The 18,064-nt window shown below is 45.8% G+C and overlaps 1 protein-coding gene across 1 annotated transcript in view; it reads left to right on the plus strand.

Annotated features, from left to right (window-relative positions):
* The window catches only part of KIF2A (kinesin family member 2A), a 2,798,933-nt gene that overhangs the window by 1,205,464 nt on the left and 1,575,405 nt on the right, over positions 1–18,064 (plus strand). The window contains exon 8 of the mRNA XM_044063819.1: positions 4,755–4,781. Within this exon, the coding sequence (XP_043919754.1) occupies positions 4,755–4,781 (27 nt within the window). The remainder of the gene's footprint in view (positions 1–4,754; positions 4,782–18,064) is intronic.

Raw genomic sequence — 18,064 nt, forward strand, 5'->3', positions numbered from 1 at the left:
AAGACACTGTTCAAGAGGCAGAAATGGCCCGCAGAATCAGGGTTCCAGGGACTCTTTCCCCCGGGTAACTCTTATCAGAACTTCTGAAAGGAGGCCCGATTGCCTTCCTCTGGAGGCAGTCGGGGGATGATTATCCCTGCAACAGTCAGCCTGGCTAAGGATAACAATGGACAAGTGGGTGCAGAGGATTATTACCAGAGGTTACAACATCCCCTTTTCAGGTGAACCAAAAAGACTAAGGAGAATCCCGGGTATTCATTGTAGTCACAGGGATGCAGCAGTCTTCGAAAGTCAAAAACTGCTGGACAAAAGAGTCGTCCAAGCAGTCCCACCAGACCAGAGAGGATCCAGAATTTACTCAAAATTCTTTAGTGCCAAGGAAAACAGGGGGAATGATGACCAGTTTTGGATCTCAGTCAGTTGAACAAATCAGTTCAGCAAACCAAAATCCAGATGGTCTCGGTTCAGTCTATATTGATTGGATGTGCTGAATAGATCTTCAGGATGTGTAGTACCATATAAAAATGGACAAGTGGTCCAGGAGATTCCTGCGCTTCCAGCTAGGAATCGGTCACCATCAGTTCAGGGCCCTGCCATTTGGTCTCACCACAGCCCCCAGGGTGTTCACCAAATGCATAACAATGATAGCAGCTCACCTCAGACTGCTAGGATTCAGAGTGTTTCCACATCTAGATGACTGGCTCCTTACTTCTCCCACCAGGCATTAACTCGTAAAAGCACAAATTTATACTCTTTGTTCCAGTTTAAGAATCACTATAAACTACAAAAAATCCCATTAAGAACCATCCCAGCAGCTGGAATTCATTGGAGCTGTGCTCGACACAGTCACTGGAATTGCATCTCTTCTCTTAGAAAGACTCCACAGGATCAGATCACAAGTTGGCCCGATCATTTGCAGCAAGAAAGTAACACCAAGACTTGTACTACAGGTTCTAGGGTCGCTGGCAGCCTCTATCACTGTAGGTCCCCTGACCAGATATTGCATGCGAATTCTTCAATGGCCTCTGGCCTCCCAATGGTCCTTACTGAATTGGCCAGTGTCCCATCTGATTATTTTCACCAATCAGTACAAAGACTTTGAGTTGATGGCTCCACTCCAAACAAATTTTGTTGGACCGTCCCTTCACCCATCCTCAATCCCAAGCCATAGTGACCACGGATGCATCCCAGGTTGGGGGAGGGGGGGTAGGCATTATCTGGTAAAGACAGTCGAAGGCACTTGGTTCCAGCTGGAGGCCATTTTGTACATCATTGTTCCCTTTGAGTACGATTGCAGTTCAAACAGAGACAGTATGTTGCTAGTCTGGTACATCAACAAGCAAGGGAGAACCTGATCTTACCCTCTTAGTCGAGAAGTGCTCAGAGTATGGCAATGGGCAATTTCCTCCGACTGCTTTCTAATGACAATGCACATTCTGGGGAGCTCCAATGTGATTTCAGACAAACTGAGCAAATCCATCCTCATGCCTTGTGGTCTGTCAATCCAGTGGTGGCAGACGAAATATTCCATCTTTGGGGCCAGCCTTGCTGCGACCTCTTCACCTCCCTCTGAACAAGTGCCGCAGTTACTTTGCTCTTATCCCCCCACCAGGGGAATCCCCCAAAGACGAGCTCCTCCACAAGTGCCCCCCCCCCCCCCCCAGTCTATAGTATGCCTTTCCTCCGATTCCCCTAATATGTCAGGCGCTAAAGACAGCCAACAGGTTGAAGAACAAAATAATCCTCAATGCCCTTTCTGGCCTCGGCAGGTCTGGTTTCCCTTCTTTTGGTGTCAACTACTTCAGAAACCCTGGATATTAGACTCGGCTCCAAACCTATTGTCCCACCCAAAGGGACTGGTTCATCCAAATCTGCACCATCTCAAGCTCACTGCGTGGGTTCTGTAAAAACTTTTTCTGGCAAAACTTTACTAAATGGTCGCTAGACTGTAATCTTGACCCATATTCAGCGCCCGTTGATAAAGTTTGAGTTGTTGGCTTTAGTCTTTGAGGCAGGTGCTTCAGCCACTACTATTTGAGTGCATCTTGCTGCGATATTTACCTTTCCATATTGTTTTCAATTGTTCATTCCTTATGTCACAAACTTTGCAAAGTTTTTTTTTGAAAGTAACCTTAATGCTCAGACTTCCATGTAAAGAACCCTCTTTGCCATGGGACTTGAGTCTGATACTTCAGTCTGTTATTTCTCTCCCTTTTGAGCCCTCAGCAAATTGTGACTTAAAATTCTTGTCCTGAAAAACATTATTTTTAATAGCAATCTCTTCTGCCAGAAGAATATCTGAAACACAAGCCTTATCCTGCAACCCTCGTACTTAATCTTTCATAAAGACAGGGTCTCCCTCCGGACAGACCCTCCTTCCTACCAAAGGTTGTTTCCAAGTCGAATGTCAGTCCGACTTTACATCTCTGTCTTTTTTCCCAGCTTCTGCAGTAATGGAGAGTACTGTCTGCATTTACTAGATATACACAGGCAGTTACGTTTCTACCTTCACAGAACAAAGGCTATCTGAAAATCTGACCAGCTATTTATTTCCTTTTCTTTAGTTACTTTAGGGAGTCCAGTATCTAAAGATACTTTGGCTAAATGGTTTAAGGACTGTCACCTTTGTTTACAACAGAAAGGGACTCCACCTACAAGGACTTGTAAAAGCATATTCAACTAGAGCAATAGCTGCATAGGTTCATAGGTAGGTACTAGGCTATTGGCCCTCGGGCCTATGTAAGCCTATCCAAAAAAGTTCCCTGGCTTTCGCCACCCAAGAAAATTATTTTCCTGTGCCCCTTTCAAGCAGAGCCACAGAAGTGACCCCCAGGGTGAATTTCCTATTTCCCATCCAGTTGTCAAGATTTTTCTTAGAGGGCTAATGAAGAGCTTTGTTTGACATGAATGGGTGGTCTGTTCCAGAGCAGGTGGATCTTCTGGGACAGGAATCTATCCCTCCAGCATGTTCTGTTTATTGTGCTGGCAAGGTTTAGGTTCTTGGAGCACGTGGCTTGGAGAGATTGGGGTTTCTTTAAGTGTAGCATGTCCAGCAGATCTGGGTTTAACATGGCTTTGTATGTTAGGAAGAGGTCACCTCTGAGTAGGTGATATGTGACGGAGTAGAGCTGGAGTTTTTTGAGACGTTCTGCGTATGGCATCTGTTTGAAGCCGGTAATCCTCTTAGTGAGGTATTTCTGTGGCTTTTCTAATTGTTGTAGATGTCTTGTGAGGTACATGCCAAATGGGGCATTGTACTCTGTAATGGGTCTGATGAGGGATGAGTAGAGAGTAACAATGACCTTTTTTTTCTGGAGGAGAACCCTTTTGTGATGAGGTGTGCCACATAGAAGGATTTCCTGACTGTTGTGGTGATGTGATCATCAAAGGAGAGACTACTGTCCACCTCTGTCCCAAGGTCTCTTATCACACTTTCGGTGTTTAGTAGGCTACCACCTATGTGGTAGTTCATGGGTACAGTGTTTTTCCCAAAGGAGATGACTATGCACTTTTTGGCATTGAGCTTGAGGCCATGACTTTGACATCAAACATCAGTCTCAGTGAGGCCTCTTTGTAGAATGTCCCCATCATTAGTCGATTCTGTTATGGCTCCTAGTTTGCAATCGTATTCGAACTTCGTTGGCCAAAGACCTGCTGTATTAACCTGGACTTCTGAGAAGTAGATGCCGAACAGGAGAGGACCCAGGACTGAACCCTATGGTACTCCACTTGTCACTGGTCTGAAGTCGCATTTGGAATTTGCTACTTTCACTGTGTGAGTTCGGTCAGTGAGCCAGTTGGCCACCCATCTTGTGACATAGGGATTTATGCCCAGTCTAGTGAGTTTATCTATAATTCCAGAGTGGAGGATGGTGTCGAAAGCCTTGGCGAGGTCAAGATAGGCTGTGGTGCATCACTTTACCCTCATCCATGGCTCTGGTGATTGCTTCAAAGAAGTCAGTCAGATTTAGGAGATATGATCTACCTTTTACAAACCCAAACTGAGTGGGGTCCAGAGTTTGGAGGTTACCTGTGTCTTTATTTGTAAGCTCCAAGATGATATGTTCCATGGCCTTGAAGACTAGGTTTGTTAGGCTAATGGGGCGGTAGTTCCTAGGGTCAGTGGTGGTGCCCCCTTTGTGGAGTGGGATAACAGCCGCTGTGCACCATTCAGTAGGCACAAAGCCTGAAGTGAAGCTATGGTTGAACATGGTACTTGGGTGGGGTGCCAGTTTGTAGTTAGTGCAGAACGCAGCCTGGGATGTTGTCCGGTCCCATGGGTGCTGTGTTCTTGACTTTGGAGAGTGCGGCCTTTACTTGTGCTTCTGTGATTACAGGGGCTTTGCATTCTTCTGGTATAGAGATGGTCCCTTTGGGGGGGGCGAGGGGGGGTAAAGTTTGCACTGAACCTGTCTGCCAGGATGTTGGCAATATCAGTTGGTTCTGTATATCTAGTGCCAATGTGCTGCAGCTCAGAGCAGATCTGAGTGTTGCTATTAAGATTCTTGACATAGCTGTAGAATGCTTTGTGGTTGTCTTTAGTCAGTGGCAATTTTATTTTCATAACTAGCTTTGGATGATTTTGTGAGGGATCTCAGCTTCTTACAGAGGCTGACCAGGGAGTTCCTGCAATCGGGATTTTACTCTCTTTTTGCAACAGCTTCTTCCTTCTGTTGTAGAGTTTGTTTATGGCAGATGACCACCAGAGGCTTCCTTTTTTGGGTGATTATATCTTGGGTCTGGGATGGCACGAGCCATGCATTTATGTATGTGTGTATACAGTGCATTTGTAAAGGATTCAGCAGTCGTACCTCTATTTTCCATCTGTATGGATGTCGTGAAGTTTGTCACTTCTGTCTTAAGAAGCATGAAGTTGGCTTTGGAGAAGTTTTTTACGGTGGTTTCCTTAATGGGGGGTGGGTGGTCGGATTTTGCCAGCGAGAAGTTTACCTCTGGTGTGGAGCATTGGTTGCCCATATTGGTAATGACCAGGACCAGGATATTGCTGCCCCTGGTGGTGGTATGGACAGGGTGATCCAGGTTGTTGGAATTTATGAATTCCAGAAAACGTTGACCAAATGAGTTAGTACACGAGTAATTTTCCCAGTTGATGATGGGGTAGTTGAAATCGCCCATTGTAAGGGTATTGGCCTGTATCTTAATATTATCCAGTATATCGAGAAATGTGGAGTGGGCATCCTGGGGCATGGCGGGGGATCTGTAACAAGTAACACAACCTGGATTGCAGTCTTGCCCAGTGTTAGTTGCACTTGGATAATTTTGGATGCATTATGTTGAGCAACTAGCCTGAAGGTGTGGATATCCTTAATGAATATGGGCAAGCCTCCTCCTTTAGTGTTTCAGTCCAGGTTAGGTGACCAAAAGGTGTGGTATGAATTATAGCGTGGTAATGCAGGGGTACACTCTGGAGCCTTGAACCAGGTCTCTGTCACTGCACAGATGTCGATGTTCTACATTTTAAGGAGTGCCTCGAGTGAGTGCATTTTGAGGTTTAGACTTGTAGCATTGCCCTCAAACTTTGTTTGCTTGTACCTGCTATTGGTGAGTTTGTCGTTTGAACCTTGCCTTAAAAAAGCACTATAGGGGTGGCAAGAGCCTTAGCCAGTATCTGGAATCCCAGGGGCGACAGGTGCAGGCCATCTCTGGCAAAGCATCATGGTCTGTCGATCATGTCGTCCCAGGCAGGTAGATACTGGATCCCCTTAGAATGACACCAGAATCTTAGCCAATTGTTGAAGTCAATCATTTTGTCCTTGTACTGTGGTATCATTCTGGGTGATGGTAGGATGCTACTCAGAGCTAGGGTCATACCTGCCTGGGCTACTTGATACAAGAGCTCTTCCATGTCTCTTTTCATGTAGTCCAGGGAGGTACGTCTCAGGTCATTCACACCAACATGGACAGTGATACAGTCATATTTGTATTTGTTGTGGAGTAACCTGAGTGTGTGCATTATGTGGCGGAGCCTGGCACCCGACTGGCAGCTGACATTAACTTTCTCCTTGTTTAGCCTGGTGAGTGGGACATCAGTGTGCTAAACTATAGAGTTGCCTATGACTAGTGTGTTGGGTACGTTGTTTTGCCTTAAGGGCTGAGGTTGAGTGGCACACTGATTTTTGTGGGCTCTGTGTCATTTGGGTAGTGTTGTGGGGTGGTTGGTTACTTGTGTTTCAGCTTTGGAGGTTGTTTGGGCAGATTTTTATTGAGAGCCTCCGCAAATGTAGGTGTGTGTTTTGTGTTACTATGTGTGGGTTTAGGTGGTGTAGGTTTTGATGGACTGTGTTGAGTGTGTTGTGGTGCAGGTGTTTACCTTCTCCTCTTGACTGTCTAGTCCAGGCTTGGCTGGAGAGAGCTTAGCTTCCAGTTTGGCTATAGAAGTGAATCTCTCACAGGTTATAGTGTTGGGTGGTAGGAGGAGACTGATGTCCTTCAAGGATGCATCTGCAGTCCTAACATATGGGTTGTCCTGCCTCAGGCAGCCCTTCGGTCGGCCGGATTCCAAAGTCTGGGTCTGGCCTCGGCTGATGTCGCACTTCACCCGACGTCATAGCTGCTGTTTATTGGGTATAAAGGCATCAGCCGATGCCATTTTCCTCAGTCTTTCTTGCCGCGCGGTGCCCGAAGCAGAAGCTGTTCGCAAGTGCCGGTCGGTCAGATCCAGAGATTTCTACTACCAAAGACTTCTAAAAAGCTAAGTACCCCGTTGGGGACTCTTTCTTGCCTCAGCCGATGTCAGACAAAGTAAATAATTGTTTAACTTGTGTGAAACAAATACCTCATAAGGATTTCCACTCTTACTGCCTTCCTTGCTTAGGCCCCAGACCATGACGTATCAGCTTGTCTAGCCTGTGCTTCCTTCAACCGACGGACACTTAGATGTCGGTCGGAATTTGCAGAGGAGTTTTTTGGTCCCGCTTTTGCATACAAAATGCCGTCGGAGACTCCAACTACTCAATTAGCTAAAAAACGCAAGGAAAAGGACTGACATTCGCGGCCCGCGGTTTCGGCTGAAACCACGGTTAGGCCAACCGTGAATGTCTCGGTTTCGGCTGAAACCGAGCCCCCGGTTCTTCCTTCGGCCGAAAGCATGCTTCCGATAGCCGAGGCTTCACAGAGCATGGCTGAATCTGCTACTGAATTTACTGCTACAGAAGCAGCCTCCCAGGATTTATCAGACACTATTCCTTTAGACATAGCTACCCCTGCACGTGGGGCTGCTAGACCCCCTGCTTCCATGTCTATCAAGGCTTTTGCCAGGGCTAAGGCAGCTAAATCTTCTAAGGCCTTGCCTGCCAAAACTCCTTCACATAGGCCTACCTCTAGTTCCCAAATACTCAGCCTGGCTGAGGATCTCATTTCTTTGATCAGAGGATCCCAACATCACCCAGACAGGGCCTCTCAGCCCCCTCCAGACAAGAGGCCTAGGACTGAACCCCCGGAACCTGTATCTACAGATTATTCCTCGGATGACTCGGACCTTTGAAGAATTTTCCTTTGGGGAAACCTTGCATGCTATGAGGGAACACTTCCAATGGCAGGGCCAGGATTTTTCAGATTCAAGGAAAAGGCTAAGGACTTTTTTACACTTACCACAGCATAGGCCTTTAGCCATTCCGCCAGTACTTACAGTTGTTGATGATGCATATAATGATGCCTGTACTGCTCCTGATGCTCTTCCTCTGGCCCCTGCCAAGCCAGATAGATATTACAGGGTCCCGGACACACACTACCATTTGTATAAGGCTCCTGTTGCAGACCCTGAAACCATTTCACAGGGCCCTAAAGGTGTGGCAGCTGCCTCTGCCAAAAACCCTCTTCCCTCTGAAAGGGAATCTAGAGCATTAGAGAGATGGGGTAAAAAGGTTTATACTTCTGCTGCTCTTTCGGCCAGGGCCTTGAACTGTCAATTTCACATGATTCAGTACCAGGAATTTGTTAGACCAGCTAAATAAAAAGCTATCTTCTCCTGAACCTTTAAGACCGTAAGTCCCTTCAGGATTTGGTACATAACTCCCAGCAGGTCAGTAACCATTTCTTAAAATGTGGTTATGATGCACTGGAGGCTTCCTTTAGATCAACGGTGACTGGAACAGTGATTCGAAGGCATGCCTGGTTAAAAGAACAATCCTTACCAGACCATGTTAAGTCAAAACTCCTAGATGCTCCCATGGAGAAACAAAGTTTGTTTGGCTCCCCTGCACAGGAGGTTCTAAAAAAGGTGGAAGAAAAAGCGAAATCTGTCCAAACAGTCAAGGATTTCTTACAGGTCCAACCTCCGAGGTTTAGCAGAAATTGGCCTACGAAGAATTGGGCCTTTCCAGACAACTCCAGAGCGCAGAGAGGCAGAAATAGACGCCCAAAAGGCAGAGGTCAATCTAGGGGTGCCTACAGGGGATGTCAGTGGCAACCTACCAACCAGAGAAGTACAGCCCCAGAATCAACTACAACCACTTCTACAGGGCAGACACAATGACTTGACCCTAGTTCCGCCTACCAGGGAACAACTGGAAGCACCCTTGGGCGGAAAACTAGCCTTATTCTCCAACAACTGGCATTACATTACAGGAGACAAATGGACTTTACAAACAATAGACAAGGGCTACAGGTTTCACTTCCATACTCTACCAAAAAAGAGAGGAATGCCAAACCTACCACCAAGCCAAAAAACAGACGCTCTAAGACAAATCAACAACTTACTAAGGATGAGAGCTATAGAAGAGGTGCCACCTATGGAACAAGGCCAAGGATTTTACTCCAGGCTTTTCCTTGTACCAAGAAAAGAAAATCAATGGAGACCTATTCTAGATTTGTCACTGAACACATACCTCATTGTTCCAAAATTCAAAATGCTGACCCTCCAGCAACTTCTTCCCATGCTGGGCAAGGAGTCTTGGCTGGTGACTCTAGATCTCAAGGAGGCATACCTGCACGTCCCTATACGACCAGATTGCAGAAGACACCTCCGATTTCTTGCAGGATCAGAGCATTATCAATTCTCAGCATTGCCTTTTGGCTTATCTACTGCGCCCAGAGTATTCACGAAATGCCTGGCATCAGTAATTGCACATTGCAGACTTCAGGGAATTCAGATTTACCCATACCTGGACGACTGCCTATTGCAAGCGGACAACAAGGCAAAGTTAACAAAAGATTTGGAAAATGTCATACAACTGTTGCAAGCCTTGGGATACACAGTCAACATGCAAAAGTCAAGACTAGTACCATCCCAAAGGATAACATTCTTGGGTGCAGAATTAGACACATCAACTCAGATGGCTTTTCTCACAGAAGAAAAACAAAAGCAACTACCAGCCTACTTCATGACATTAACAACACAAACTCAGCTTACTGCAAGGAAAGTCCTTCAAGCCCTGGGTTACATGGCATCCTGCATAATATTGGTTCCGCATGCCAGGCTACATATGAGAAAGCTACAATGGTATCTAAGGAATGTATGGTCTCAACACAAGCACAGTCTAGAAGCCCATATTCCAATAATTCCCTGCTTGAAGCAAGAATTCCTGTGGTGGGCTCAGGCCTGTCAGTTGAACAGAGGCTTGCCTTTCCACAAACCACAGCCAAGCCAGACCATCACCACGGACGCCTCAGACCTAGGATGGGGGGCACACATGGTGGACAAGTGTATACAAGGCCTTGGACCCAAGACCAGCAGAATCTACACATAAATCTAAAGGAGATGCTGGCAGTGAAACATGCGATCCAGGCATTCAGACCACTCCTTCAACAGGGTCATCTGCTGATAAGGACGGACAATACCACAGTCATGTGGTACATCAACAAACAGGGAGGTACACATTCATATCCTCTATGCCGGATGGCATTGGACCTGTGGAATGTGGCCCTGAACCTCAACATTCAACTTCAGGCCAGATTCGTACCAGGAAAAGAAAATTCTCTAGCAGACACCTTAAGCAGAACTACCACGGATGCTCACGAATGGATGCTGCATCCAGATATCTTCAAAGCCATAACAAAGAAATGGGGACTACCACAGGTAGACCTGTTTGCCTCCCCACACAATCACCAATTGAAGAAATTCTGCACAAGAGCATACCACCCACTTGCTTGGAGGGTGGATTCCCTTTCCTTCAGCTGGAAAAACCTGACAGCATATGCATTTCCACCTCTTCCCTTGATGTACAAAGTTCTACTGAAGATCAGAGAGGATCAGCCAAGGGTAATTCTGATAGCTCCAGACTGGCCGAGGCAACATTGGTACCCGCTACTGAGAAGCATGTCTCGGACACACATATGGCATCTACCTCTATGTCCCTTACTACTAACACAGGACAACTACAAGATCCTACATCCAAACTTGAAAATACTGCAGCTAGCTGCTTGGAATATTGCATAAAACAAAATAACCCAGGTTTATCTCAGAGGGTTAAGGACATTATCCTGGAGGCACGCAGACCCGCCACAAGGAAGACTTATTCAGCCAAGTGGAAAAGATACCTCATTTGGAGTGCAGCAAAGGGAGAAAATGTCTCATTGGCAAACATAGCACACATCCTGGAATATTTAGCAGAGCTGTTCCTCAATGGCCTGTCTTACTCCTCCATTAAGATTCATGCATCAGCAATTTCAGCAGAATACAACATGGATCCTCCTGTCTTCTCTCAGCCTCTACTCAGGCAGTTCTTGAGAGGAATCAAAAATGTAAAGCCTCCAAGGAAACCACCTTTACCTACATGGGATCTCAACTTTGTGCTGGAAAAGTTAACACTTCCCCCTTTTGAGCCAGCAGCAACAGCAGAATTACAGTTCTTGTCTTGGAAAACTGCTTTCCTGCTAGCAATTACTTCAGCAAGAAGGGTATCTGAGTTACAGGCATTAATGGCAGTACAACCCTTCCTCATCTTCCATCAGGACAGAGTCTCTCTGAGAACTAACCCTACCTTTATGCCAAAAGTGGTCTCAAGAGTATCATTGAACCAAGCGATTCATTTACCTACATTCTTCCCCAACCCACAGAACAGGGGGGAAAGACTGCTACATACCTTGGATGTGCACAGACAATTACGCTACTATCTGGACAGAACTAAGAACAGCAGAAAAACTGACCAAATTCTGGTAGCATATGCAACAGGAATGCAAGGAAAAGCAATTTCAAAACAGACAATCTCAAAATGGATAGGAAATTGCATTCGATTTTGCTACTCTTTTCATGGAAAGACAACTCCTGATAATATCAGACCTCATTCCACAAGAGCTACAGCCACCACTACAGCTTTCCTACGAGGAGTGGCTACCAAAGACATTTTAGAAGCTGCTACTTGGAGCTCCGTGCATACATTTGCCAAGCACTACAATCTTCCCTTATACTCTAGATCCTGAGCAGGTTTTGCAACTGCTGTTTTGCAAGGGATCTTAACTACACCATCTTTATCTTAGTGCCTCCTCCCCCAGTTTGGCTATGGTATTTTACCCATATGTTAGGACTGCAGATGCATCCTTGAAGGACATAGTACAGTTTTGTACCTACCATAAATGTAGATGTCCGATAGGTATGCATCTGCAGTCAGGATTACCCACCCTCCTTCCCTTTGTGGTACCCCTAGGGTATTTCCACCACTTTAGCTAGCTGGGGGAATCTATTATGGTGTATTTGTTTGTATATATGTATATATTTATATACTTTCTTTATATTGTTTGCTCTCTACTGTTTGGAATTGTTTGCATTTATCCAAATTTAGCCTTACTAGAGGGCACCTGGCATCTGGGGCAAGAAACACTGAGGAAAATGGCGTCGGCTGATGCCTTTATACCCAATAAACAGCAGCTATGACGTCGGGTGAAGTGCGACATCAGTCGAGGCCAGACCCAGACTTTGGAATCCGGCCGACCGAAGGGCTGCCTGAGGCAGGACAACCCATATGTTAGGACTGCAGATGCATACCTATCGGACATCTACATTTATGGTAGGTACAAAACTGTACTTTGTCAGTGTACATGAGGCAATTGCTGCATTGCCCCAAGATGCCCAGATTCATCAGGTGGACAAGGAAAAACACCGAGAGCTGACCCTTAGACATGCCTGGATAGGTGCTTATCAATTTAAGTACTGCCAGAGCTTCTTTAGATGACATCTGTGCAGTGGCAACATGGGCATTTCCTCATACCTTTATTACACATTGCAAACTGGACCTGGTTTCTGGGAGAAGTGCATCTTTCTGCTCGATGGTGCTCAGAAATATTCTTCCATGAGACCTCCCAAGATCCAGATAGCTACACAGTCGAAGATTATGTGAAGATTGACAACATCAGATAAAGAAGTTGCGTCTTACCATAACATTCCATCTGTGTTGTCGATCTTCACTAATCCTTGACATTCCCTCCCTCCTTCCCCCGCCTTTAGAACTCTTGGTGGATCGAATTTTTCCAAAGACTGGCCTTTATAATAGGGACACAGATATAGATTCATAGGTGTGTACTAGGCTAATGGCCCAGGAGCCTTTACAAGCCTAGTCCATAGAAGTTCCCTAGTATCGTGCCGCCCGACATTAGTTCCCAGTGCATCTATCAAGTAGAGCCACTGGAGTGATCCCCGGGGTGAACTTTACTATTTCCCATCCACTCATCAAGATTTCTCTTGAGGGCCAATGAGATACTCTGCTTGACATGTATGTGATGTCTATTCCAGAGCATGGGTAGTCTCTGGGTTATGAACCTGTCCCTTCAGCATGTTCTGTTGATTGTGGTAATGAGGTTGAGGTTTCTGGTGTATGTGGTGCAGAGGGATTGGGTTTTCTTTAGATGTAGCATTTCTAACAGAGCTTTGTCAGATGGCTTTATAAGTCAAGCAGAGATCACCTCTTAGTAGACTATATGAGACAGAGAATAGCTAGAGTTTTTTTGAGTCTGTCCATGTAGGACATGTGTTTAAGGCCTAGGATCCTTTTTGTGAGGTACTTTTTTGGCCTTTCCAGCTGTTGCATGTGTCTAGCGAAGTATATGCCAAATGGGGCATTATATTCGATGATTGGCCTAATGAGGGAAGAGTAGAGAGCGATGACCTCTTTCTTCCTGGATGCAAAACCCTTTGTAATGAGATATGCCACATAGAAGGACTTTCTAACCACAATACCAATGTGGTGGTAGAAGGAGAGGTTGCTGTCAACCTGTGTCCCCAGATCTTTTATAACACCTTCAGTGTTCAGTGGTGTCCCATCGATGTGGTAATTAGTGGGAACTGAGTTTTTCCCAAAGGGGATGACTGTGCATTTTCTGGCATTAAGCTTAAGACTATGGTTGGCTTTCTGTAGGATGTCTACATCACTTGGGGAGGTAATAATGGCTCCCAGCTTGCCGTCATCTGTGAACTTGGTCAGCCAGAGTCCCTCTGTGTTGGCCAAGACCTCTGGGAAGTAGATGCTAAACAGGAGAGGACCCAGGACCGATCCATGTGGGACTCCACTCGTGATTGGTCAGCAGTCTGACTTGGAGTCTGCTACTTTCACACTGTGTTCTAGCTGTGAGCCAGTTTGCAACCCACCTAGTGATATAGGGGTTGATGCCTAGTTTGGTGAGTTTATCAATATTTCCTGAGTGAGGAATGCTTTTAAGGGGCTTGGCCAGATCGAGGTAGGCTGTATGAACTGCCTTGTCCTCATCCACAGCTCTGGTGACTGAATCAAAGATGTCAACCAGGTTGAGCAGGCATGATCTACATTTCACAAAACCAAATTGCGTGGGATCTAGAGTTTGGAGAGTCCCTATATCCTTGTTAATTAGGTCCATGATGATGCGCTCCATAGCCTTACATATCAGACTCGTCAGGCTAATGGGGCGATAATTTTCCAGGGTCTGTAGTCGCTCCCCCTTTATGGAGAAAGATGACTGTAGCACTGCGCCATTCAGTAGGGACAAAGCCCGAGGAGGTGAGGCTGTGACTGAATGGGGCACACAGATGTGGTGCCAGTTCACTTTGTAGTTCATGTAGAACACATCCATGGATATCGTCATGTCCCATGGAAGCTGTATTCTTGGCCTTGGACAATGCAGCTTTGACCTGTGCTGCGGTAATGCTGGGTGCCTGGCATTCCTCCGGTATTGTGATTGATCCTGGGGGGTAAAGTTGGCACTGACTCTGTCGGCCAGTATGTTGGCAATATCTGTTGGCTCAGTATAGGAGGTACCATTGTGCAGCAACTCAGAGCAAACTTGGTATTGCTGTGGAGATTCTTGTTATAACTATAAAAGGCTTTGTGGTTGTTTTTAGCATCTGCTGCAATTCTGCCTTCATAGCTGGCTTTGAAGGTTTTGATGAGGGATCTCAACATTTTGTTGAGGCTAATAAGGGAGTTTTTCCAGTCTTGGGACTTCACCTTTTTCTGCAACAGTTTCTTACTTCTGTTGTAGAGTTTATTAGTGGCAGGGGGCCACCAGATTGACTTCCTTTTCTTTAAGGAGAGCATCTTGTTTCTGTTGGGTATGGCTAGTTCCTTGCATTTATGTACATGTTCGTACAGTGCATTGGCGTATGATTCGGCAGTCCTGCATCTATTTTTCATTGACATGGGTGCTGTGCAGTTAGCCTCATCTGTTTTTAGGAGCCCAAAGTCTGCTTTGGAGAAGATGTTCTTCGTGTTTCACTGTTGCAGTCATTACATTTGGGTTATCCTGCTGGCAGGTTGCCCTCAGCCGACCTGAATTCCAAAGTCTTGGGTCCTGCGTCGGTTGCTGTCGCCTCATCCCTCACGTCAGGGTAATAAAAGATACAGCCAAAGCCATTTTACCCAGTCTTTCTTGCCGCACGGTGCCCGAAGTAGAAGCAGTTCGCAAGTGCCGGTCGGCCGACTCCTGAGATTTTTGTGTTTGAGTTTCAGATCAGGAGTCTTCATTAAAAACTAAGTACCCCGTTGGGGAAACTTTTTTCTTGCTTCAGACCGATGTCAGAAAAAGTTAATAATTGTATATCTTGTGGGAAGCAAATACCTCATAAGAGACTTTCATTCTTACTGTATTCCTTGCCTAGGCCCTGACCACGACGTTGCTAGTTGTCTATTTTGTGCTAGATTTAACCAGTGCACTATTAAGCGTCGGTACGATTTTGCATTAAGCTGTTTTGGGTGAAGATTAATTATACAATGTCTGATAGCCATCCGACTACCGGAGTTCATAAAAATCGCAAAGAAAAAGAAAAGGACAGGCAACCAAGGTCCAAAATCGACGATGAAGCTTCTCCTAAGCAAGTCGCCAGTTCTCAGTGAGGCGCTTTCGCAGCCCCTGACACCCACTACTTTAGAGTTGCAAGCCGTTACCGACTCCCACGTGGAGCCGGCCAGGCCACTGGAAACTCAAGGTATTGGAGCCTCGGAAACTATTCCCTCAGATGGGTCCGGAGCAGCTGAGTAGGCATCGGCTTCTGAGGGTGTATTCAGACCTAAACAATTATATATAAAACCTACTTCAAAGACCGACACCTTTAAAGGCAAAGAAACAAGTTCACCGGTCAAAAGGACAGGCCTCCATGCCCAAAAAACAGATGCTCAAAATGGCCAAAGACTTAATTACCTTGATCAGGGGTTCCCATCCCCCTCCTGATAAGAGGCCTAGGCAAGAGACTGACCATGAATCTTCAGATCAGGTTTCCATTTCTTCTGATTCCTCTTATGATCAGGAATGTTCTCTTCCCCCTATGAGGATTCTGATGCTGAAGAATCTATTCCTTCAGCTTCTCCTCCTGAGGACTACTCTTTTGGGGAAACCTTGCATACCATGAGGGAGCACTTACACTGGGAGAGCCAAGACTTTTCAGAATCTAAGAAAAGGCTCAGAGATTTCCTTTTACTACCTCAACACAGGCCTCTAGCTATCCCACCTGTGTTGGACATTGTAGATGATGTGTTCTCGGAGTCTAGTCTGACCCCTGACTCTTTACCTCCAGCTCCTGTTAAGCCGGACAGATACTGCAGGGTCCCTGACTCTCATAAATTTCTTTTCAAAAACCCTTCTGCAGACCCAGAAACTATTTCTCAGGGTCCAAAGAGGGTCAAGGCTTCTACTGCAAAAAATCCTACCCCCTCTGACAGGGATTCCAGGGCTCTGGATAGATGGGGAAAAAGGTTTACACATCTACTACTTTGGCTATAGTGGCTTTAAATTGCCAGTTTCATATGCTCAAATATCAACAGTATATCATGACACTGCTTAAACAGAAAATGATGGCAAATTCTGAATGTGCAGAAAACAAAGAAATGCAGGATTTATTGCATGCAGCTGAACAAGTTGGAAAGCATACTTTGCAATGTGGGTTTGATTCTCTGGAGGCCTCCTGCAGGGCCGCTGTTACAGGTTCTGTCATTAGGAGGCATGCTTGGTTAAAGGAACAAAATCTGTTTGACCATGTTAAAGCAAAATTATTAGATGCTCCTTTACAACATGATACCTTGTTTGGTGTTAAGGCAGAAGAGGTGTTAAAGAAAATGGAGGACAAGGCTAAATCTATCGAAACGGTCAAGGATTTCTTGCAGGAACAGCTACCTAGATTTAGCAGACACTGGCCTACAAAGAATTGGTCCTTTCCAGTCTCAGACAGACCTCAAAGGGGCAGATCCAGACTCCCTAGAGGCAGATCACAGCGGTAAGGATCCTACAGATCTAAGCAGTGGAGTGCTTCTACCTCCAAAGGTGGAGAGGACAAATCACAATCATACAGGAAACAGTCCCAATGACTTCCCCCTGCCTGCACCAAGCACTTATCTTCTGGCAGCACCCTTAGGGGGAAAACTAGCCCTTTTTTCTCAGAATTGGCATATTATAACTCAGGACAAATGGGTTCTAGACATAGTGTCACAAGGCTACAAGTTTCATTTCCATACTCTGCCAAGGGGAAACGGTTGGCCAGACCTGACAAAAAATCAATGGGCAAAGGCCCAAAAACAAGTCGCAGCACTCATGGACATGAGGGCTATTCAACAAGTACCACAGCAAGAGCTAGGATAAGGATTTTACTCAAGACTGTTCTTGGTATCCAGAAAGGAAAAAGCATGGAGACCAATACTGGACCTATCTTTTTAAAATACTTTCTTGAATATACCGAAATTCAAGATGTTGACCTTACAGCAGCTTCTGCCCATGCTGGGCAGCAAGGCTTGGCTCGTGACTTTAGACCTAAAAGAGGCGTACCTGCATGTCACAATCAGACAATCATGCAGAAGATACCTCAGGTTCAAGGCTGGCTCAAACCATTGCCAATTCTCTGCACTGCCCTTTGGCTTATTTACTGTGCCCAGGGTCTTCACAAAGTGCCTGGCACTAGTAATTGCTTACTGCAGACAAAGAGGAATACAAATATATCCTTACTTGGACGACTGCCTCACACAAGCGGAGAAAAAAGGACATTCTACTACAGCATCTGGCTTTTGTGATAAAACTCTTAACAGGCCTAGGGTACACAGTCAACAAAAAGAAATCAAAACTAGTACCCTCTCAAGAGGATAATATTCCTGGGTGCAAGCTTAAATACAACTGCCCAGATGGCTTATCTCACTCCAGACAAACAAAGGCAACTGACTATTTCACGAAAATGGCAACAAAGGCCCAGATGTTCATCGTGTTACCCTGCTGCAGTCATCACACTTGGGATGTCCTTCAAGGATGCATCTGCAGTCCTTACAAATGGGTTGTCCTGTCGTCAGGCAGCCCTTCGGTCGGCCGGATTCCAAAGTCTGGATCTGGCCTCGGCTGGTGTCGCACTTCACCAGACGTCATCTCTGCTGGTCTTTGGGTATAAAGGCATCAGCCGACGCCATTTTCCTCAGTCTTTCTTGCCGCGTGCCGCCTGAAGCAGAAGCTGTTCGCAAGTGCCGGTCGGTCAGATCCAGAGATTACTACTACCGAATACTACTTCGAAGACTTCTAAAAGCTAAGTACCCCGTTGGGGACTCTTTCTTGCCTCAGCCGATGTCAGAAAAAGTGAATAACTGTTTAACTTGTGGGAAACAAATACCTCATAAAGATTTCCACTCTTACTGCTTACCTTGTTTAGGCCCAGATCACGACGTAGCAGCTTGTTTAG

The sequence above is a fragment of the Protopterus annectens genome, chromosome 2.part2 (genome assembly GCF_019279795.1).
Source record: "Protopterus annectens isolate FY-2018-M chromosome 2.part2, PAN1.0, whole genome shotgun sequence".
Lineage (NCBI taxonomy): Eukaryota > Metazoa > Chordata > Ceratodontiformes > Protopteridae > Protopterus > Protopterus annectens.